Source organism: Ornithodoros turicata, chromosome 4 (assembly GCF_037126465.1).
Source record: "Ornithodoros turicata isolate Travis chromosome 4, ASM3712646v1, whole genome shotgun sequence".
Taxonomy (NCBI): domain Eukaryota; kingdom Metazoa; phylum Arthropoda; class Arachnida; order Ixodida; family Argasidae; genus Ornithodoros; species Ornithodoros turicata.
The window spans coordinates 59,965,886-59,990,826 of record NC_088204.1 but is presented as its reverse complement, the minus strand read 5'-3'; the positions used below and the strand labels follow the sequence as shown (position 1 = coordinate 59,990,826).

Below are 24,941 nucleotides of genomic sequence, written 5' to 3'. Positions count from 1 at the left end.
CTTTGCTTTTCGCCGACACAGATGAAGATGTTTACCGCCAATGGCATGTTGAAGTGGCGTTTGTATGCTGCGCGAGCGAAATCAATAAATCGTTACCCATCGTAACGAATGTAGGCATGTATTTCCGAAGGCAACAGTATTACCATGATGAATACACACAGTAAACCGCCATTTTCATGCTGCTCTGCGAACCAACGGGAACCGGAAATGGCAAAAACGAAACCGCCCGCCATTCCATGCTCTGGTCTGTCGAGTTTCGTGATAATAAAGTGACAAACGAACGACAGCACACAAGCGAGTGGTGTAGTGGGAAAATATTCACTGCTTGTTTGTTTAACGAATACGTATGAGACACGTACATAGTACGCCGAGTTTAAATAGCATGTAATTAATTTAGGAAAACGATGAAAAAAAGTTTAGCGGAATGAAGCAGCCAACGGAAGGCAACGCCTTCCATGACCAACGGATGGCAGCTCCCGTGTGGTCACGCTTTTTTGAGCGAGTCCGACCCCTCTGCCTCCGACAGTTTTCCATCGGGACGAGGTAGAGGTGTGCGCCGCCGCGCCGAAGCGCCGCCGCCGGGGGTTGGAGCCTCGCCGTTGCCGCTGTACCAAAACTGTCGGCGCGCCGCCGCCGCCTCCGCCCATGTTGAAAAATCGGCGCGGCTGTGTAATGTGCCCATTTTGATCCACTTTCTATAAACGAATATCTCCCATACCTAATATTTTTGTTTGTTTTTCTTTCATCTTAGGTTCCAGGCTTCATTTGTGGTGTTTTTAGCAGTGATAATTTCATCTCCTGATATGCTGTTTATGCTTTAGAGTTTCGTTTCATATAGCGTCCTCGATAAACTGCACCGGTGCGCCCTGGTGCGACCTGGTGCGGCTTGCCATACTCGATAAACTGCACTGGTGCGCACTGAACGTCTTCGATTATAGGAGTGCACCCGTTCAGTGCAGCACTGAGTTGCCCCGAACCCACACCGAGAAAATCGGCCGAGCGCCAGAGTGCAATCCCAAGAAGCATCGCGATTGCCGGAAGCACGGAGGAAGGCAGAAGCGGCAAGTAGCCAGGTGTAGCCGGACAAGTAGCAGCAGACAGTCATCGTCAGCATGGCATTCGATCGGTGCCGCTCGCCAGGTGCCTCTCGCTACGGGTCGCGCAGCCTACGAACCACAACGAGCACAGATCTCTAGGTGGCGCATGCTAGTATCCATCAGATCTACCAATGCAGTGCAGTTTCATGTTCGATAATGCCTCCGCCCAGGGCACCGCCAGTGTAGAGCGCCACGCACCACTGTGGTTTCGGGGCAATTCCGGAGCAAGTTTATCGAGGACGCTAATAGTCGACCCTTGAGGCACACAACTCCAGGAAAACTTGTCATTCAATTCTTGCAGGTTGTTTGCCGGTCATCCACCAACACCATAGCACTGGTCATTATCCATATACAGGGTGTTTTGTTTTTTATTCGTCACAGAATTTTTGTTTAAAAAATAGCGGGACGAAATACATGCCGCTTTTGAGTTGGTCATGCGAATATTATCTCGAAGAAAGTATGGAACTATAAGATCATTAATTACCTCAAATTCATTAATTCTTTAATTAAGGAATTTCGTGTAAAAACGGGATAGCAGAACGGAAGATACTCATCGTTGAAAGCCATTCCATGTTTTATAGCGTCCTCGATAAACTTGCTCCGGAATTGCCCCGAAACCACAGTGGTGCGTGGCGCTCTACACTGGCGGTGCCCTGGGCGGAGGCATTATCGAACATGAAACTGCACTGCACTGGTGGATCTGATGGATACTAGCATGCGCCACCTAGAGATCTGTGCTCGTTGGGGCTCGTAGGCTGCGCGACCCGTAGCGAGAGGCACCTGGCGAGCGGCACCGATCGAATGCCATGCTGACGATGACTGTCTGCTACTACTTGCACGGCTATATCTGGCTTCTTGCCGCTTCCGCCTACCTCCGTGCTTCCGGCAACCGCGAAGCTTCTTGGGATTGCACTCTGGCGCTCGGCCGATTTTCTCGGTGTGAGTTCGGGGCAACTCAGTGCTGCACTGAACGGGTGCACTCCTTTAATCGAGGACGTTCAGTGCGCGCCAGTGCAGTTTATCGAGGATGGCAAGCCGCACCAGGTCGCACCGGGGCGCACCGGTGCAGTTTATCGAGGACGCTATAAGAAATTCTTAAACGCGCACGTGTGTTGAAATATCCGACGCTGAATGTCGCTATGCAAATGAGCCGAAACAAGAAGTACGCCATTTCCGAGCGCAGAAATAACGCGACTTTCGCCTTATCTGGGTTGGAAAGCGGTCAATCTGACCAACAGATTAGCGCCTACACCAATCAGCTCGATCGCTCCAAAGCACTTGGTCCTCTCACGTGGATTGCCCGTCGCTCTTTCTGCGCTCGAAAAGTGCGTAGCAAATAGTGCATTTTGTGTGTGCCGGCGAAAAGCACACAGTCAGAGAGGGTGTTTTCAATCGCGGAACTGCGGGGCTTATAATGCACGCGAAGCATGGCAGACTCAACCCACTCGTTCTGGACAAGTTTATACTGTAAAACCCTTTAATTTCGCGAGACCTTAATTTTCGCGAATTTTGCGAATCGAGAAAATTCGAGGAACTCGTGGAGTGCGCGAAATTTACTTGTTGCGAATACATCCCTACTCGATTCGCGAAAATTTAGGGCTGCGAAATTAAATGATTTTACAGTATTTATTCATGATAACTACAGCATCTGCAAAAATACTGTTCAATGACGTGGTGGGTGCGCCTTATGTCATATCGTTTGCTAAAGTTCGCATATTTATATGGTTTCCCAAAAAGAGCCACTGGATCAGTGGACAGAGCTTTCACGCGTCGCCCTCCTGTGAACATTCGATCAGCACTCGCTATAACTGTTACGTGTAGTTGCCATTAAAAGGATGGCTCGTCATTCTGATTATCTAGCTATGTTGTTTTCTCCAGCGCTTAACGTTCACTTAACGCGCCCAGTCGAAGTTCTTGGGCGACGACCTTCTTGAAGTGCATTACTTCTCCTAATGTTCCTTTGTGTGTTCGGTTTTCTTTCATAATACTATCCAGTGCTGACGCACTTGTTTGGTGCAAGGTACAGTAAATACTGCCACCGTCGCGTTGACTATGATGGAGAAAATATCCCCGCTCTGAGGTGTTCGTGCGTCCCCGTTGGAGAAGAGAACATATTGACAGCCCACGGGGCGCACGCCGATATGACAGCATCGGCGTGACGCCGCCGCCGCCGGGCCTTCAACGTGCTCTACGCCGCCGCCGAAAAAATGCCCACGGCGCACACCTCTAGACGAGAGTAGCCGGCTTCGCATTGCATGCTGGGATGCTCCTGTCTACCACGTGACCGCTCACGTGACCCTCCAGGCAGCACGGCGCCACTAGAGCAGACGACGCGAGCTGTAGTTGTGTCGCAGTTCAGATGGCAGTATTACGTTGAACGCGTGCTTGCACTTTATTTCTGTGTGTTCGAATGTTTACACTTCTATTAGAAGACCAGTCACAGCGTGCAGAACGCAAAAGGAGTAGGCGGGCCCGGAAACATCACGTGTAGCAACGGTGACTTCCAACGTATGTATGATTGACGTTATTGATGATTTATGTATGATTGACATTATGTATGATTGACGTTACTTGATTAAGTGGTAAAGAATGCCGTACTCAAAATACTATTAATCAGATATGTACAACAACAGAGGATATGAAATGAATCTACGGCACAGTGCCAAGTCCCAAACGAACAATAGACCTGTCCCTGTTTGTAAACAAATGACGTCATTGGGTTCGACAGCGCCACTAGTTTGGTAGAGTTGAACTATGCTCGAAGCCGGCTCTGCTCGAAGTTAGCTGCGAACAAGGTCGTGCTCGTAAGCCACGGTTTTGAGGGGATTACAATGCTCCCTGAATAGGACGCGACCTTCGGTTCTACCACGGTCTGTGGTTCTACTTTTCTTTCAATAGGAGGCAGCGAAGAAGGGAACATTCGTGGAACCCATCCCTTCCCTTTCGATCTGTTTCGGTTTCAGCCTGTCTACCAACGTCATGATGACGTTTCTCGGGTAGAGGTTTATTCAAGATAGGGCGAAACGCATTGGACGTTTTCTCAGCGTCAAAATGTCGCGCGTACGCCATGGCCTTGCACACGCGGCGAAGAAACGCCAGCGAGGCGACCACCCGAAACGCATCGTGTCACGAAACGTGTCGCGCGTCACTGTTGCTATATTCGTCGACCACAAATATCTGTTAGAACGTGCAGATGCTCCTCTTTCCTGTGGTTCCTGCGTTCCTTCATTCCAGTAACTATTAAAATGTTCACGTAAATTTAGTGTGATGGATAATGGCCCAAAACTTTATGCGAGCTGCTCATACGCCACCTTGTCTGCCGCACGACGGCCAGGTTCTGTCTACTTCTCGGAAAACGCGCCCAGACGCGCGCGATTATCTGTAGTTGACAGATTCCGGCGTACGCCCTCCGCGCGCGTTGAAAAACTGATTTTTACGAGGTCACACGCACGCCGAGCGCGCGCGCGTCCTGAAAACGTCGGGAAAACGCTCCATGCGTTTAGCCCTGATGACTCGAACACACGCAGGCGACTAAAACACTAATAGCGTCCTCGATAAACTGCACCGGTGCGCCCCGGTGCGACCTGGTGCGGCTTGCCATCCTCGATAAACTGCACTGGTGCGTACTCGATTAAAGGAGTGCACCCGTTCAGTGCAGCACTGAGTTGCCCCGAACTCATACCGAGAAAATCGGCCGAGCGCCAGAGTGCAATCCCAAGAAGCATCGCGATTGCCGGAAGCACGGAGGAAGGCGGAAGCGGCAAGAAGCCAGTTGTAGCCGTGCAAGTAGCAGCAGACAGTCATCAGTGACAGTCATCGTCAGCATGGCATTCGATCGGTGCCGCTCGCCAGGTGCCTCTCGCTACGGGTCGCGCAGCCTACGAGCCACACCGAGCACAGATCTCTAGGTAGCGCATGCTAGTATCCATCAGATCCACCAGTGCAGTGCAGTTTCATGTTCGATAATGCCTCCGCCCAGGGCACCGCCAGTGTAGAGCGCCACGCACCACTGTAGTTTCGGGGCAATTCCGGAGCAAGTTTATCGAGGACGCTATAAAACGACTGACCGTGTACTTACGAACAAAACGTGTTCCCGTGACAGGGCTCTTTCAGTTCAACGACAACCGCAGCCGGGACAGGAACACATTACCATACGTCGTATCTGCGATGGTGCTCACATTTTCACAATAAATTACCTTCGAAAAGCAAAATCTTACGGAGAGCAGTGCGAAAAACAAAGCCTTGCAAAACCGAAACTTTAGACGGGACCACGTGGTTGACACGACGTAATGGCGATTTTGACTCGAGCGACCGCTAGAGGGTGGCTACGCTACTCTGGAGCGAAGAGGCGCTCCTTGTGTTTCCTTCCTCCATGTGTGAGACACCCTCACGGTTGCGGCATTCCATTTCTCAAGGTCGCGCCCTCATTGGGATGTTTCTCGTTTTTCAAGAGAGGGAACTCCAACATACTCTCAACATCCGGCGTCTGCTCTTGTCATGTATTCCATCGAATAGTAGTCAGACTGCGCCACTATTTCGCGTGATATTTTCGATGCAGTGGTCAGTGCAACGAGGAATAAAATGACGCCATACTTTCGAAATTCGACTAGAACGGATACGACCCTTCATTTAAGAGACATTGAAAGGTTTACTTCACTGTGTGTGACGTGCAGATGCCGTATGTCATCTCGTCATTTATTCCCTGAGAGGGACGGTCTCGTACCCCCTGCACCTCTCATTAAGTGTACCATTTGATTGGCCTTGTTGAAAATGGAATACTGCGAATTTACCCGACAAAGCATGTCACGATTATTAAGTAAGGTAATTAAATTAGTAAAGAGATACTATGTCGCCCTGCAGGAAAGTCCGTGATTGCATGCAGAAATCGTCTGCTTTTGCGCGCGCTAGTGCACTTGTGTGGGCAGACGACTATCAGAGGTAACTGGGGACAGTGGGAGCTCTCGTACATTTTCTTTCAGTTCTCGAGCGAAAGACGCATATTCTAAGAAGTGGCCTACTTGCTGGTTTAGAACAACTGTGTCAATCCTCAGAGACAAGTTAAAAGCCGCATGCCTACCCCACCCCCAAATCTGAAGTCGTCCGTCATATGTGCTCGCGGTCGCATTACAGCTCCGACCAAAAATATATTACGCGCGCGTCCATATATGACATTCTCCAGTAAACATAAACCAGCCCCCGCCACAACTTCCGGTGGCATAAAGACTTCCGGTCCTTTCCGCGACTAAAGAGGCTCGGAATGAGCCGCCATGCCGAATTATATCTTTCGCTTTCCTGATTTGTTGAGAACGGGAGGCGTGTGCCTTTTTGTGGCAATTTGAATTGCCACAAAATGGCGTATGCGACCCTCTTTCTCCTCAAACCAGAAGCGATAACTATCAATCGGCACAGTGGTTGGCACAGAGCGCGTTTGCTGTGAAACCGGATGTCATTTTGGCACCAAACCGGAAGCGGTGAAAACGGCATGTATTACACTCCCCGTTGCACATGTTTCAAAATGAAGTGTCGCTGACGACGTACATAAAGGAGGAGTCCGTGTTTATTAAAAAAAGAAAACGCATCAAATACTCGCGGAAAGAAAACACGTGATGTTCGGACCCTTGTCGGATGTCCACGGGCGATTACTGGTTTTGTGGGAGTTTCACCGTATCCGATTATGTGCCACATTCTCGGAAGCCCCACAGTCAATGCACGGGCTACATCCTCAGCTCACGGACATCTACTCTCTTACAAATGGACTTCACCGCATAGCACGCTCCTAGCCAACCATAATCTCAAATAATATCGTTATCTGCCCTTGCGTTTTTTCCCTACTTATGTTCATATAGGCACATTTCTTGACGTTCAGTTCCATTTGCCAGTCCCTACACCATTTCTGTATTTTCCCTAAGCAATCATTCAGACGGAGTTGGTCTTCGCTATTCCGAATTACAGAGAACAACATAGAGTCATCCGGAAATTTACCTCGATACTGGAAAGATATATTATTAATATAGAGAAGGAACAAAAGTGGTCCCAGAACGGATCCCTGTGGAACTCCTGAATTAGCAGTAAGGGTCGATTCATACGATGCAACTTTTTGCTGCAACTCTGTTCCCGCTACAGTTGCGCGCAACCGAAGTTGCACCAAAAAGGTCCCTTTCATACGGCGAGCAACTCGGAATGCCGTAGTTATCACCGAGCTCGCCAGATGGCGCGAAAAAACGTCGTCATAATTTTCGTCCAATCGCACTGCGACTTCCGCTCGTTACGCCTTCAATCCGTTGAGAGTTTGATAGTTTTGCATAATTTCCACTGGTCAGTGATAATTGCATCGTCTCGCGTACTGCCGCTGCAATAACTGACACATGGAAGTCTTCCTGAATGGACGCGTTTGAAAGGAGTGGCCGTGTGATTGCCTGGTTGCAGCCGGGCAATCACACGGCCCCTCCTTGCAAGCGCGTCCATTCACCCAGCAGCACCATTCACCATTGCAGCACCAGCTCGCGTGGCTCAGTGGTTAGCGTGCTGGCCATGTCACGTTGAGATTGGGAGGTACCCGGGTTGAAATCCCGGTGCCGGCTGTGCTGTCTGGGGTTTTTCCTGGGTTTTCCTCAGACGCTTTCAGACATATGTCGGCACAGTTTCCTTGGAAGTCGGCCCAGGACGCACATTCCCCAGAGCGTCAGTCGTGACGTTGTCCACATCTGAGAGGCCGACAATGGCGACCCCTTTCACCATCACCATCACCACCCGGTTGCAGGAGAATGCGCTCGTGAAGCGATCGGCTGTGCAACTCCTGCAACGCAACGCTTCGCGTTCACACGGTGCAACTTGGTGGCGCAAGCGCAGCTAAAGTTGCAGCGTGTGAATCGACCTCTAACAGAGGTCGATCTGTCATCGCCAATCGTACAAACTGTTCTCATATGCAAATAATTCTCAAGCATGTACATATTTTAGAATGACATAATAGATCTTAACATGTATAACTACTTCGTGCGACAAACCTGAAAAATCCGTCCAGAAAAATCACATTTGTCGGAGCAGCTGGGAAGGTCTTCTATCACCAAGCTCTTCTGCGGTTAGAAGCTGCTGCAGACTGCGTCGCCCGGGCACACGTGCGGTTGTTTAAAACAGGAGGCGTGCGCCTTTTTTGTGACAATTATGAAGAGTATAAGTGTCACAAAAAAGGCGTACACCTCCCGTTGTTAACAAATCATATCAGTCGAGATGATTGTTGGTCAGGAGAGTGCTATGCGGTGAAGTTCATTTCTAAGAGTGCAGCCTCATGCCATCAAATTGACCGAGAGCACATATTTACGTAGACTGTTGCACTCTGAAGACCCTTTGTGAAGTTAAGTGCCGATTCACAGTCCCGTGGAGTAAATGTTGGATTTAGGGGACTAAAATGGGGAGTGTATTGCAGTGTACGGGACCAGAAGCTGCAATTACTCCCCATTTTACTCTTTTTTCCTTAGTGTACACTCCTAGAAATGAACTTCACCACATCCCGAACGACAACGTTCTCGCCCCTGATTTGTTGAAAACGGGAGGCGGAGCCTATTGCCGTGCATAATGGCACAAAATAGGCTCCGCCTCCAGTTTTCAACAAATCTAGTGCGAGAACGTCGTAATTCGGGATGATGGTTGGCTAGGAGCGTGCTATGTGGTGAGGTTCATTAAGAGTGTAGGCACTGTAGGAAGCGTTCCTTCAGCCACGGCCATGTTGAATGCCTGCGCGCGGTCACCGAGTAGGGCTTGCATTTGTCGGAGCGGCTGGGAAGGTCTTGTATCATCAAGCCCTTCCGCGGTTAGAAGCTGCTTCAGACTGCGTCGCTCCGAAGCACAGGTGTTCCACTTGCGTTCCACATGTGGGCTGCTTGGCCAGAATGGAGGCAGTCGGACGGCGTAATGAGACTGCAGAGGGCAATGCACTGGCTGGTTGCTGCTGCCCAGTGATCGCTGTAGGATCACCGCCGCGGTCCAGAATGCCAGGGGTGTATGTTCGAAGATGGATTGGCAGTTCGAAAGTTCGTGTCACCGGATTGTGGGAGCTAACCACAATGACCACCGACCTCAGCTGATGCAGTCGAACAAGTGTTTATTGCCGCTCAAAGAGCGAGTTAGTAAGAATGAAAAACTTCGTCGTCGACGACGCTACATACAGTATTTCGGGAGTAAAAGCTAAGACGAAGCCGTATACTGCTCTATCACTGTAACCCTGGGTATTAATGATCTGCCAGAGGCATTTTAATTTTTATCTGGAATAAACAAGCTCCTCTACAATAAATAGTGAAAATTTGCTAATTGTCAAGCGGAATAGATAGCCGTGACCAACTGTCCAAGTATGAACGGTGTCCTTAATTAAACAAATTTCCCGGCAGGTCCGGACTCCGACTGCCTTCGAAGAAAATGAAGTCCTGCAAAGAAAGGGGAAAGCGTAAGAAAAACGCAAAACGCAGGATACCGTAGCCACACTACTCACAATGAGCAATGTACATCCAATAAGCGTAGCCTTCATCCTCACATCTAAGTCAATGGGAACAGAGATGCTGAAGTTGTCGGCCGAAGTAAACATCTCTCGCAGAGCCCCCGACCAGTTTTTTGAGAGGAGGCCGATCTTGTGACGCCAGTCCACGGTCCACACCTGCCCATGTGCGGAGAAAAATGACTTGCACGGCATAGGATGACGTTGAAGGGGCACACAAAAACTATAGGGTTTGTCTAGCAATCGTCGCACATTTCGATCGCACCTGTTATCTCACCCGAAACTTTCCCGAGCTTTCGTTGGAGTTCATTGCAACCGTTGCGGTCCTGAAGAAAAAATTCATGGTCGATCCATTGGTGGATCCGACAGAAATGCGTTAGCCTTAAAATTTGAAAACCCTTTGAATTCCCCTTCACAACGCTACACAACCCTTCACACGACCCTACACAACGCTAACGCAAGACAGCATCCGCAGCCAAACCTTTCGGGCTTCCTCCGATTCAACTTGGCGGCGGCGTCACTCCTCCGCACAGCTTTCATAACCCATGGCGCGCCCACGCAGACACGCGTGAACCTGTCGACCACCACAGCGACCACAGATGCACTGCCGGCGCGCCGCGCCGCGCTATTCATGCGCATCCTTTCCCTTCTTCCCTTTCCACTCACCGCGCCTGCGCGCCACGCCAGTTCACGGCCTCTCCACTTCCGCGGCTACAGACAGACCACGCCGCGATCCTTTCGTAGCAAGAACTAATGCTAACGTATTAAAAAAAGCAAAATCTCACCCAATTGCCTACCTCACTGAAAAACCGCCATTTTCTCCTGTGCGCGTTCCTTTTTTTTGTTTTGTTTTGTTTTTTCGGATCTCCGCAATCAGGTGGTGCAACTTATACAACACAACTGCATAACCCGCATGTCGCGTTGCTGTACACTCTAAAAACAGAACTTCACTGCGTTGCACGCTGAATGCCAACGACAGCACAGAATGATACCTTTATCACTTTTGATTTGCGGAACGCGCGGAGCGTACGCCTTTTCGGGACAGCTAACATATCTGGAGTTGGAGTTGGACGGGCTAAAAATAATAACATATCTGCATAAGTGTCCCGAGGCCGTACGCCTCCCATTTTCACCAAATCAACAGTGATAAAGTATAATTCTGTACAATGGTTGACCTTAAGCGTGCTACGCGGTGAAGTTCTGGTTTTGGAGTGTAAGCAGCACCCCCGTTTGTGACGATGTGGACGTGAAGCAGACACAAGAAAAAAATGGCGACTTTTGAGTAAGATACTCTCTTAGAAATGAGCTTCACCGCATAGCAAGCTCATAGCCAACAATCATCAAGAAGGATATCATTATCTGCCCCGATTTGTTGAAAACTGGAGGCTTACGCCTTTTTGCGACAATTATGAACTGTATAAGTGTCACAAAAAGACGTACGCCTCCTGTTCTCAACAAATCAAGGCAGGTAACGGTATAATTCAAGATAATGGTTGGTTAGGAGCGTGCTATGCGATGAAGCTCATTTTTAAGAGCGTAGGCCATTGATGAGATCAATGCACGGCTGAAATGCGCTTGATTCTGCTTGATGAGACTTTGATGTGATTCAAGCAAAGAGGCTCATGTGGACTCGCTGTGGCCCACGAAACGCCGATAATGGGCCCCACCCGTCCAATCTCGTTCCTTTCGCATTGCTGTCAAGGGACCGCGCTTTTCATCCCTAGGAGGTATTTTTCTCTCTCTCTCTACTCTTGAGCTTTTGCGCGAAGAAGTTTTCGTACTTTAATGCCCCTCGGAAGAATGTCGCGTTATCTCCCGATTTTTCGTTTTTTTTTTTTTTTTTTAGGACGAGGGGCGTACGAGGGTGGTTCCATAAGTCTCCGGCCCGACCAACTTTTAATAGTCATAGAGACGAAACAAGTGCATCACTTTTCGACATAGTCACCCTTAACTTCGATGCAGTTTTGACACCTTTCAACCAGCATTCTTATACCCTTGAAAAATAGTCCGAAGTTTTGTTCGCAAAATGCTGGAAAACTGCCTCTTGCACCTCACTATCGTTTTGAAATCTGTCCTCTGAGATCACTCTTCAAGTTTGAGAACAGGAAGTAGTCACTCGGTGCCAAGTCTGGACTGCAGGGTGGGTGGTGGATTTCTTCGAAGCCGCACTCCTTCAGTGCAGCCTTGGCAACAGAAGTCGTGTGGACAGGGGCATTGTCCTGGAGCAACCGGACACCTCGACTCAACCTGCCGCGCCTCTTTTCCTTGATGGCGTCTCGCAGCCGGTGCAGGAGTGAAGCATAATAAGCCGCATTCAATATGGTGTTCCTCTCTTTGAAGTCGATGAGGAGGATCCCGTGACAATCCCAAAATATTGTTGCCATTATCTTCTTTGTGGATTGTGTGACCTTGGCTTTTCTTGGGGGTGCTTCTCCTGGTTTGCGCCATTCCATCGACTCCTTTTTCGAAAGGGGATCATAAGAGCACCATAGTCTCATCCCCGTGACAATTGACTTCAATAATGTCTTCTTCGTTCACTTGAGAGAACCGAACTCCAAAGTCTTTTTGGCACAGACGTCGCGCTGTTGCTTTTGAACTGACGAGAGAAGTCGTGGCACCCATCTCGCACTGACCTTTTTCATGTAAAGATCCTCGCTGATGATGCGAAAAACGGTTGTTTTGGAAAGCCCCAGCCTTTCTGAGATTTCCTTCACCTTCAGACGCCTGTCGCTCAGCACTTCCTCCTCGACAAAAGACAAATTTTCTTGTGTCACCACTTCGACTGGACGACCATCGCGTGGATCATCTTCAATGGACTCTTGCCCCAGTCGAAACTGCTTAGCCCAGTCTTTTACCATTGTGTACGACGGAGAGGCTTCCCTGTACACGTTGTCCAGTCGCGCTTTAATTTCTTTAGGCGAAAGTCCCTCTTTTGTCAAGAATTTTATCACAGCGCGGTACTCGATTTTTTCCATTTTAACTGAAGAGTGCACCCTGGCTGTTTGAAATGCCGCTCTCCAACCGACAAAAGCATGGAGAGGGTTGAGGGTGGTGCTCCGGCCCTCCAACAGACTGCGCCACGCGTCCTTGATCGCATTTTAAAATTCGCGCGCATTTTCTACGTCGGGCCGGAAACTTATGGAACCACCCTCGTACACGCATATACGAAGTATTATAGCGCTGTCACACGGGCGTTTCAATCGTCCTTCAAACGAATGACAATCGAATGACAATCGAGCTGAATTGTAATTGGACGATGTAAACGGCCATTCTGGATCACCATTCGTGCAGGTGCTCCTCGACTCGATGACGGCTCCTGAAATGGCATTGAAGCTGTCAAGGGTCCTCGAAAACACAGGTCGTTTACAGCCGTTTTGTAACTGCTTTCGACAGCAACACGTTTTATCCAATAGTCCTGCAGTGAAACAGGTCGGCTTGCGCACGTGGCCCCGTACTGCTCACCATTCACAACGATGTCATAACGACGCCGGTGCTAATGCTCACTCAGCCGATGTGATGCACAAAGAACGTGCAGGAATAAACTACGACACCGAGTAAAACGCACCGTGTAACTTTCACTTAAATGTCAGCGTCAAAACAGAAGGTAAACAAGGTCATATGACCTGAAGATGGCGAGCTTTGACGTGGGGTCAGGACAAGATGAAGATTTTGCCAGAAGTGATCGCTTGAGGGCAGTTTCTGAACCTCGTGTCACCTCATGGCTCGAAGAGTGCCGCGCTGTCAGGCTCGTGATGAGCGAACAAGCAAGCACCAAACAAACGCACACCGTACATCGGCAAGTGGTATGACAGGTGATGAAACTCCAGTGTACGAGTTATTACGGTTATTACATGTGGCTGGCATTCGCAAATTTACGTATTACTTAATTACCTAATTACTTTTCTACTCTCGACCGCACCAGGACGGTGTTCATACCACGCACGGTCGATTGGGAGGTGGCATGTTCGAATCCTACGACCGGCTGTGCTGTCCGAGGTTTTCCCTCGGCTTTCCGGCACACTTTTCATAGCAATGGCGGTACAGTTCCCCTTAAGGTCGGCCCAGGGCACATACCCCTGTCCCCACTCCTTCCTGCTGTCCTCTCTCATCTGTACCCCGCTCATAGCCAGAGTTGCTCCGTGGCGCTAACATGGGACCAAGAAATACGCACAGTCGTACGAAAACACATATGGAATTGCTTTCGCCTTTTTTTTTTTTTTTTTCGTCACGGTAGATGCTTTCTGTATGCTAAAACTTATGAAGGTTGGCAGACAGACGCGCATAGCGGCCATTCGGCGTGCAACTTCTCCATTGGATAGGCCGCTGTGGCGGAATCTTCAGTGGCCATTTTCCTTCAACGACCACGGCGAGTAGTTACACCACGACCAGGATCATTTTAGATGACCGCGTGATTTGCGCTACTATAGATATTTACGTATGCATCCAGTTTTCAACAATCGGAAGACAGAATGAGTGCTGGTTGGCCATGACGTGAGCACTACCTATAAACCTATTACCCACCCTTCGACCCTTTTTTTTTTCCATAGTCGTGACGTCGTCCGCTTCTGTGCGGCCAACAGCGGCGAGCCGATTCAGCCATAACCTCTCCCCTTGCTAGATTGTGCCAATTGCCAACCATGGTATAGGCGCAGCTCTTCGATACACCAGGGGTGCCACGCCGCCAAATCTCCATCATAATAGGATGGCGAGAGTTTGTTTTGACCGTGCAGAATCAAACATGGGGGCTTAATCGCTTCATCGTCGTTACGGTCGTTACAAGCTAACGAGAGGCGGGAAATTCAAAAAGGCGGACAGGAAGTGATGAAACACGTGCACGGCGTTCTTCGCGCGATACGTGAAGGCCGTGGTACACGTCACGCACAATTTGTCACGTGCCCACCTTTTTGAATTTCCCGCCACTCGTTAGCTTGTAACGACCGTAACGACGATGAAGCGATTAAGCCCACAGGACCCAGAGCATAGGACGCACATTCCGTGAGCTCTGGTCGTGATGTTGTCCACCTCTGTGAGGCAGACAACGGCAAGCTCTTTCATTAGCACCACCACCGGAGCAACAGCTTCCATGAAAAACGTAGGTGTATTGAATTGTATTGAACTTGTACTACACAGGTTTACTCGGTTATATTAAATATCCTGATCAAGAATGATGGTAATCAATTCGCAGCCTTACCAAGAACGTATACCCTGTGGGACATGTACTGGTCGTATAAAAATTAGCTCAACTACCAGGTATTATAGCAAATGAGGAAGTAAAATTAGCAGCGCCACCGCTATAACTTCCAAATTTTGGCTCGGGAAGGAGTGCGAATGACGTAATCGCTATAATCTAATGGGTCGTGATCATAAGCGTGTTACAGACCCGTTTCTGCGGGTCAGGTGGCGCGAGTAAGCAGCAACGTCGAAGCCTCAAACTATGCAACGAGCGGTATATAGTTTAGTAGACGACGGTGGCACTTTTAGATACATGGTTTCGAGTTTTTCTGTGGATTTCCGACAGGTTTTATAGCTTCCTTTAGGTCATATACCGCTTGAAACACCGTGAAGAACCCGATGATGAAACAACCTACTGTTGGACCCGTGGCTGTTTGAGCCCAAAATGGCGCCGTGCAGACTTTGCTGCAACTCCCTATGTGATACAGGATACCCTCAGGATAGAGCTACGCCTGCGACAATTCTGTTAAACAGATGCTATTTTATCTTCTCGTAATATAGATTGCAAAATTGACTACAAGGCCTTGTGTGCTCAAGTCTCCCCCGGCTCATTTGCCCCACAAGACACTCACTTCAAATTTAACGTCTCCCAAACAGCTGCTTGTGATGAAAGGGCCTTTGATTTTGAGCGAGGGTTCTCTCCGTGCATTCATCAACGTGAACATGGGGAAGATGACGGACCAATCTTGTTGAATGTAACCGACTGGCACTCCTGGCGGGGCCTGGACTTCCATCTCCTGCGAGGAAAAAAAAAAGGTGGTGCTATCTGGCACCTGAACCGATACCCGTTGTCTCAATACCTGCGTGTCTGCTAGGCCGCGTATCATATCATGTATATCATCATGTATCATGTAACAACCTTTCATGTTAAATCAGTTGTAAAGGGCCCCTCCGTAGATGTTTCACTCAGGGTTGTGAAGTAAAGAAGACGTGTACTTAGATACTTTTCGTGCGTCTTGAGTGAAATAGTACATACATTTTATGGAGGCACTTCTATCTGTAACTCAGTTCCTTTTTTTTTTTTTTTCAGTAACGTCTTACTCTTTTTCGGAGCATTTTTTTTTTTTTTTCTCATTGAACAAGAAATATCATAAGCGACAACCGTCATGAACAGGTGGCGCACTTCGGCTAGGGAACCTGACCTGAGTGCTTTGCGATCATTTCCAATTTCTGTACTTCTTAATTATAACGCTGGGCAAAGCAGTGCAGCCGAGGAGCGGTTACTTAATTTGGGAATCTCGTCAGCGCAATCCTTCGAGCCTGCATGACGGAGAAGAATTTTGAAATCATAGTGTTCTTTCATGCAAACAGAAGGTATGCAAGTGAAGAGACAAACAAAAGAGCAAACAGCTGCTGGTTGCTGTTGCAAGTTGCTGATTTGTTAATATGTGCTATCTGGTCAGTGTCCAGCATATCTGTTTTGAATTAAGATACTTAAAAAAAGTAATGGTCACGATCTTTCGGCTTGCATGCCTTTCTCAACTTCCTTCAGAAATGCCGTAAGAGAATCAATGAGATTGGTGTGTCTCCGTGATATAAACGAGATGGGTGTGCGATCAGGGCTCGGTCACTGTTGCTCGCAACGCTGCTGCTGCTATACCGTCACGCTGGGCTCATTACTTCACCGCAAGCAGATTGCGCCTCGCCTCCAAGGTGTGGCTACTCGGCAGACAACCGTCGGGTATAGTAGGGTAGAATGGTAGGTTATGGTGGTCCACCATACGCAGGGTGCCTGGATAGCAGCTCTCTCTCTCTCTCTCTCTCTCTGTAAGGTGGAGTCACACTTTGCAGAATGGAACGCCGAAGCCCACCCTCACCGTGGATGAATGCTGTGTTCCGATTTCACCCACTTTCACAAACCTCCTCCGCTATATTTACTTCTCTAAAATATAGCGTGTAGCGCATCGCGAACTCTGCGTGGGTTTCAAGATGGCGGAGATTCGTAGCAGACGACGCGGTTGTGTTCACCCTACAGAGAGGGAGCTGTGTCATTCCAGGCCAAATCACCCAAAGGTCGTGCTCGACACCCCTCAGTTTTGCTTCCAAAAATTATCATGGACTCCTTATTGGATCGTATACGAAGACGGGAGTCAAGTCCTGTAGATCACATAAACAGAATACAGAAACCGACACTGAAGATTTTTGTTTAAGTTTAATTTGTACAAGCTTTCGCGTGGAGGTCCACGCTTCTTCAGGTACAAAGTGAAGTGAACTCAGTGAGCTGAACTCAGGTACAAAGTGAACTCCTTATTGCAAAGAAATATATTCTCCCGAGTTTTACTGTACAATGTTGAACCGTTGTCGATTTAGGCGGGGTCAAAGTTCATCAGAATCGCGAAAACCATGCTACGAAAAAAGTGACCTACTGATCACGGTGTTGCGTCTAGGTGAACTCTAGTGACATAGAATAAAAGAGCGTGACCCTAACATTCCGCCAATATCAAGTTCTTCCCTCGTGTTTCATTTTTGGCCAGAGAAGCAAGGCTGCTTTCGGGCGCTATTTCTTAGAACTTTGCGCCTTGCTAAGGGCGCTTTTTGCACAAGCTGGAAGGAAAAAATAAATTCAGCGTGTTCTGTACCTTCCATACTTCAAAATCACATGTTTTGAAGGCCGCTCACACAGTACTTGTTGCCCAATTTAATCCCATATGCCGTAGTTTTGGTAAAGTTGGCCGTTTTCAACGGCATTTTTGAAAATGAAGCGGTCGGCCGAGAACAATCCAAATAGATGGAGATGACAGATCAATATCTACACTAAAGCATATAAAAAGATTGAGAAGGTATTTTTTGAAGAGGGCGAGAAAATATTTTTTATGTCCCACATGGTTACGCGAACACCGCACGAGACGGCTCCCTGTGAGGCGCGCGAACAGATCGCGTGCCTAGGTTTCACAAGCCGCGTCCTGCGGGCGGATATGAGCATGTCCTCTTTTTTGTCAGCCCTTTTGTTGATAAACTGTGTAGTTTTTTTTTTGCTATCAGTGCACTGGTAAGTATTGTTAGTAGGTGTTTCTTAGAGTCTTTCATTCGCCACGTTTTAAAGTGGTAGTCATGAGAAACGACAGCGATGATTTCACACTCACAAGGAACATTATGAGCAAACCATACTAACCTTTCAAATGCGCGTTTTTTATGGTTAATAGCAACGCAGGTCACGTTGTGAGCAGATGGCTTTTGCTGCATTTTAGCGTCCAAAAACGCGCTCGTACATCCACGTAACCTTTAACCTAACCGGCCTTTAACCGGCCTTGAAATCTGCTTAGGAGAGCTTATCCGCGGCTCAGATGATTGTTTTATGATCGTCTTTCTCACATGTGATGCATGCCGGGTAACCGAAGAGGTTGTTATTGCTCCAAGTTTCTTGCTGAAGTCGTTGTGTTGAACAATGGCCGAAGTAGGAACGTCAGCAAATGCGCGCGTGCAAAAGGAAGGACTGCGGTATGAAAGTGCGTGGGACGCACGGAAACTCCAGTCGGAGCAGCGTTCAAGACCTATATCTTCGCCGTACAGAGGAAACTGTAGTGGTCACTTCTAATGAGATACCCTACCAATGGTCGCCCTTGCTTTTTAACGTTTCAAAAGAAAATATGAAATAATAATGAAACCGTTGTGCATTCATTTATGTGGGTATCTTTTTGCTCTTACTTCAAACTGTTACAATCGCGAAAATAAAATGTAGATTGTCTAAATTGCAAATAAACTGTTTTTATCATTCCAGCCTGCTTGGGTGATCAGCAGCAGCCAGCAGTTCAGTGTGGATTGATTAGCTAGCGCCACATGAACGTCTCGGCCTAGTACGCGGTAGTAGCATAGATGTGACTTAGCTGAATATGTCTGTTCTGGTCCTCCATAACGGATAGGAAAACTTCACCGCACGGAAAAACGTTATCCGAACCAAGCCTCGCGACCCACCCGTGCGCCGTTCAGCGTAACTACGTGTAGAGTGGGTGGGATATAAAAAATATTTTCTCGCCCTTATCAAAAAGTACCTTCTCAATTTTTTATATGCTTTAGTATAGATATTGATCTGTCATCTCCATCCATTTGGATTGTTCTCGGCCGACCCCTTCATTTTCAAAAATGGCGTTGAAAATGGACAACTTTACCAAAAGTACGGTATTTGGGATTAAATGGGGCAAAAAGTATTGTGTGGTCGGCCTTCAAAACATATGATTTTGAAGTATGGAAGGTACAGAACACGCTGAATTTATTTGTCCTTTCCAGCGCGTGCGAAAAGTGCCCTTAGCAAGGCGCAAAGTTGTAAGAAATTGCGCCAAAAAGCAGCCCTGTTTCGCTGGCCGAACATGAAACACGAGGAAAGAACTTGATATTGGCAGAATGTTAGGGCCACGCTCTTTCGTTCTATGCCACTAAAGTCCACCTAGACTCAAAACCCTGCTCAGTAGGTAACTTTTTTCGTAGCATGGTTTTCGAGATTCTGACGACGCCTAAATCGACAACGGTTCAACATTGTCCAGTAAAACTCTGGAAAATATCTTTATTTGCAATAAGGAGTCCATGATAATTTTTGGAAGCAAAACTGAGGGGGGTGGAGCACGACCTTTGGGTGATTTGGCCTTTAATGACCCAGCTAGTATTCAGGCCCTCTATACGAACCGATTTTTTCGAGCTCTTCTTGTAAATGGAACTGTACAATAATAAAACACCGCTCAACGATGCATGGTCGCTTCTCATATAGGTTGAGTGATTAGGGGGCAAAAATATCTAGCAGAATGAAGGATGGTGTTGCCTTGACACTGACACAAACGGAATGGGTGTCATAAATGCATTGCTATCAATCTAATGGCGCCTCGTATTCCGACAGGTGAAATTTTTGCACTTTTCGAACAATCTCAAATGTCACTTCACTGCGCCTTGGAATAACCCTCATTCCTTGGATCTACCGATGTGATAGCGTGAAACAATAGCACCCATTCGGCAGGCTGACGTCACGGTCTGCATCACGTCGCCCCTCACCGTACCAATGAAAGAACTGCTCGCGACACGGTTGTCTGAAATCGCCTGTCAGTAGTTCTCCAGCCCAGGTTTCCTTGATTGCCCTCGAAAATGTAGTTCCAATGTTGTATTTAAAAGTGGACCGTATGCTGTACGTGTTTCTTACTCGAAATAAATGATCTTGCAACACCTCGAGATCTCAGATGGGATCAGCCACGGGGAGCTGATTTCAGACAACCGTGTGACAAGCAGTACACACAGGGTGTCCCAGAAAATGTCATTGCATTATAATAATTAAAAAAAAAAACTACGCCACCTAGAATCATGCGGTGAACTTCATTTGTTCTTACTAGGTCTTTCCCACCTCCTGATGTCAATATCATGTAACGCAAGTTTAATTATGTCAATTTTTGCGAAATGAACGGTCACATTTTACGCCACCAATGTGAAGAGCCATGCCTGTGTTACCGCTTTCTGCTATCGCTCTGTGGGATGGGTTTGCCACCTCCTTTCGTCGGACTAACAACGACTGCGCTCAAAAAGTCATCAAGCGATATGCTCTTGGTGCCCCGAAAAGCATGATGTTCGGCTATTTTTTTCCGATGGGATAGCTCCTCAATATTCCTGTCAATTATCATGAATATGAGTAAATTCGGCACGCTCTTCACATTGGTGGTGTAAAAAAGTGACCTTTACTTGGCAAATTTCCGAGTTCGGTTCGCAACAATTTACATAATGAAACTTACGTTACGTGACATTCACATCAGGAGGCGGCAAAAAACCTAGTAAGAAGAAATGCCATTGACCGCATGATTCTAGGTGGCGTAGGTTTTTTATTATAATTCAATGACACGTTTTCTGTGACACCCTGTATACATATTGCACGGAAAGACCTCCGTCCAACACGCGAAACACTCGCGAACGGCAGCGGGTAAACTACACTCTTTTGGAGTTAGCACGACTTGAAAGAGGGACCGGTACAAATCTTCCAAACATATCTGACTAGCATTTCCGTTTCCGTAGAATGTATTTCACTGTAGCAAACCTGTAGACAGCAGAAAAAGCAACAAGAGTCGCAACGTAGCGGTCTGAAGCACCGGATCACCTCGGCGCCCCGGATGTCGTAGATCCTGATTTCGAAAGGTCGGATGCCCCCAAAGATGATGCGCGTGCAGAAGTCAGTTTCTGTAACAATCGGTAACACGTTAACTCAGAGCAAGCGCGAAAGGTGTTCTAGCGAAGCGAACAGATACTTGCCTTCGCCCGCGAAGTAGACAAACTGGCCCATAGAGTTCTTTATGACGTATTTGTTCTTCTGCTCGAACCCGGTCAGCACTGAAATATGAACCATGGCACGGGATGTGACCACTGCCCTGCTGGTGCACTCGCATTTTCACATCCGTAAAGTATCCCGGGGGTACCCGGATGTAAGCAGGTGAAAATTTAGTTTGGCGGGGGGGGGGGGGGTCTAGATAAATCGCTGCACGCACCGGTAGTCGTTACATCACGCAATAACAGCAAAAGACTAATAATATAGACCTCTACCCGAGAAATGTCATCATGACTTTGGTAGACGCATTGAAACCGCAAGAAATCGGAAGGAGGAGGCTGGGTTCCACGAATGGGCTCTTGTTCGCTGCCTTGTATTGAACGCAAAGCCGGACCGAGGGTCGCGTCCCGTTCAGGGGCCATCGTAATCCACTCAAGACCATGGCTTTCTGGTGCGACTTTCTTCGGCCTTAGCTTATTCGAGCGTAGTTCGTCTACCAAATTGGTGGCGCCGTCGAACACTATGACGTCATTTGTTTACAAATAAGTTGAAGTCTATAGAAATGTAAACTTCTGTTTGCCACGTAAAACGACGAGAAATCAGGCAAGCTGGTCGTACTGGATATCCATACTTCAGTGCTTCTCAATATGTGAGTCGCGGCTCCAAAAGGGTCCCAACAAAGTGCCCCAACAAGCAAGCTCACTGTTGTCAATGGGAACATTCCTGTTGGGTGTGTATGTCTACTAGTCTTTGTTATGGTGTCTAGCCCAGAGTGAATTTTGCGACCTGCGGGGGGAGGGGGAGGGGAGTCGTAAACCTATATTGTATATGTTTGATGGGTCGTGTGCTTGCGGAGTTCGGGAAAAACTGCCATATACAGAACCCCCGAGAATGATCGAAAAGACAATAAACACGGAAACACGCATCGTGGCTCTTTATTTATGTCTATTTTTTATGATTTTTTTTTTCTCTTTGTTGCCTGAATATGAAGGACCTAGGTATGGATATTGAGTGAGTCAGCTAACTTATGGAACTACACGTCTACGAAACTACACCCCAGCATGAAAAAGGGTTTAATTGAAAGTGAAACTTACCTTCGACCAGCTGAATTTGCTGACTGATTATAAGTTGGTCGATAATCGCCAGGTACTCCAGACCAGGAGGGCACATTGACGGCGGAGCAAGAGGCTGGCAGACTGGGACGACGCTAAGGCCAGCCGTCGCCGGACCACCAGGGCGGGGCACGAGTCCAGGAGGGCGCACTGTTACAGCGTTTGCAACCGGGCTGGGTCCCGTTGGGGACATTGGCTCTGGCTGCGGTCCTTTCATCACGAATAGGAAGGCGGATGTACTTATTCCAAACTGTCGCTGCGACGGCGTCGGTAGACGACGCACTTACTATTCCATGAAATAATATTCGATTGGGATGCGTAGTAGAATAGGGATGCTGAACGCGGTATGAACCAGATCGTTGCAACTATCTCAAAGCTCGCGCTGGATATCGTGCCACCCGCCCCGCGCTCCAGATGTCACGGATCGGTTTACGTCATATCCAAAGGCACCAAAACAAAATGTGCTTGATCTGTAAATGAAAATAAAAGAGACGCGAGAACTGCGAAAAGCTTGCCAGCGACTTCGGAACGAATTGCTCTGTACGTTCAAGTTTTAGCAAGTTTTTACCTATAGTTAGGGAGTGACTTTTTCGGATTAAATGCCTTTCTCAGATTCGTGGGGGGGAAGGGGGGGTGAATCGTGAGCTATTTTTAAATCTGTAATTCGGGGAGAAATCGGGTGATAATTGTACCTTCGGATGTTATCGGGTGTTTCTGTTTCTCCTCTTCACTATTAAGTCCTTTCCTAATGCTTTTTGTGTGTGTGCGCGCGCGACCTACCAGCGCTAATTCACGAAGGCGTGGACAGTGCTTACACACGTGGGTGTGTTTCTGAGAACGTAAGGGACCCATTCTTACATGTGTTACACATGGCGACCTTCGTTCGTCTTCAGTGGGAATGTCACTTGAGGATTTCACAGTGAATGGAATTCGGAGAGAAATCGGGTTTAACCCGAATTGGTTGGAGGTCAGTTAGGGGGTTGAATAACCGTGCGGAATACGGCAAGCCCTATCGCCACCACCACCACCACCACCAACCGTGCGGAATCGGGTTTAACACCGAAAAAGTCACTCCTCACCTGTAGTGTACCAGCCCCCTTGGCATTGTGGTTAGGACGGTCGGTTTCCACTACGAGACTGGGACGTGACGGGGGTTTGAATCTCCCGCACCGGATGTGCTGCCTCAGGTTTTCGCTGGGTTCTCCGACACACTTTCCAGGCGAATGTCAGCACAGTTCCCCCTAAAGTCGGCCCAGGACGCATACTAATCACGTATATCCCCCACACCTTCCTGCTGTCCTCCATCTGTCCACGTATGTACGACGCTCGCAGCCGCAGTTGCTTCGCGGCTCTAATGCGGAATTTAAAAAAAAATGCCTAGTGTCATCGACAGCGCTGAGATCTTAGTACGTAATGCAGAACTCTACTGTAAGCAAAGTCACCCAGTGACTGCGACTGTAGTAGCGTGGAACAATAGGGACCGTGCAGTAACGTTTCGGAGCGGAGAAAGCGGACATGTGCTAGCCCAGTGAGTCATGCGAAATCTACGTACGCAATGGAAAGTAGCCTGTATCATCAGGGTTCAGCCAACTATTCCCGTTCCGAATCTGTTCAAGGAAACGCCCAGAGAGCTGATACATGAAGCACCTTGCTCGATAATATTATAAGCTTCAATGACTTCCCTCACCGAACGGTCCGTGTGTCAGTAGTATGGAATTGACACAGACTGCCACCAACGCACAACTAGCCTTAAACACGATTAATTAATTAATTAGAGCTAATTGGGACCCCCCACATTAATCAGCATCATTCAATGAGTCATCACACTAATTGGGGAGCGTCTAACTCGTGTTCAGGCCAGCTGTGCGTTGGCGGCAACCTGTGTCCATAAAAAAGAAAAAATAGATAGAGATAGAGGGGAGAGAAGGAGTTTAGTTGAAGATCAACGATTGCATCTTGAAGAAAGCGGTCTGGAACGGCCGCTGACCATCGCCGGGCGCCTGAGAACACAGGCAGGTTGCAAAGCATCTTCAGCTGTTACCACAAGTTCCGGACATCCTGTGACGTCATCATGACATGTCTGGGCAGGTTAGGACAGCTCTGGACATGCGAGGAGAAAAACACTCGTAATACAGAGGCTGGGAAAGCAAGAGTAAATATGCTAACCATCAATAGCTAAGAACGAAAATAATTAGTTACACAACAAATGAGCCCACCACAACAGCAGTCACGGGGCAGAAATTGAGGCAGTTTTGAGCAGAAATTCTGGTATCTGAGCACGGAGTAGGAACTCCTATATTTCTCTGCTCCCTAAGAAAATTTGTGCGTCGTTATCCAAGCAGACCGCGTTTAGTTTACGCAAAATAGAAAAATGAAGTTGTGTATGCTCTATGATTTTCTGTCGCAGGCTTAGGTCTTTTCCCTGATGAGCAGCATTTTTAATGCCATGTCGCATGTCTGGGCTTGTTCAGTAGTGTTGCAATTTTTACCCTTCGCTAATATCTTGTTGCTGTCATGTTGTGCTAGATGCGTAGCGATAAGCGGTGATTCTCCGATTATTCCTGAGCGGTTCGACTTAGGCCTGCCCTGTGCTTTCTTTACGCAAGGGCAATGCGACTGTGTATGTGGCACTATGCAAGAATTATCTGGTGGCAGAAATGGGTGTCTCTCAGTTTATTAGCGTGCACTACGGTTTCTTGCAGTTACAGCTATTGGGGTACAAATGCGTGTAATTTTTCGCGGTTCTTTTCTTCTTTCACTGATTTTACTCAGAACGTAGGTGAGGGGGA

The 24,941-nt window shown here is 48.0% G+C and overlaps 1 protein-coding gene across 1 annotated transcript; it reads right to left on the bottom strand.

The window, feature by feature from the left end:
* Positions 1-9,304: 9,304 nt before the first annotated feature.
* On the bottom strand, positions 9,305-22,567 carry LOC135393247 (phospholipid scramblase 1-like). Its single transcript, XM_064623731.1, has 6 exons — positions 22,135-22,567; positions 21,028-21,105; positions 20,816-20,955; positions 15,387-15,551; positions 9,580-9,741; positions 9,305-9,514 (listed from the first exon to the last, which is right to left on the bottom strand). The coding sequence occupies exons 1-6, from the start codon at positions 22,367-22,369 to the stop codon at positions 9,455-9,457; spliced, it is 840 nt and encodes a 279-aa protein (XP_064479801.1). The 5' UTR covers positions 22,370-22,567; the 3' UTR covers positions 9,305-9,454.
* Between the last annotated feature and the right edge of the window lie 2,374 nt (positions 22,568-24,941).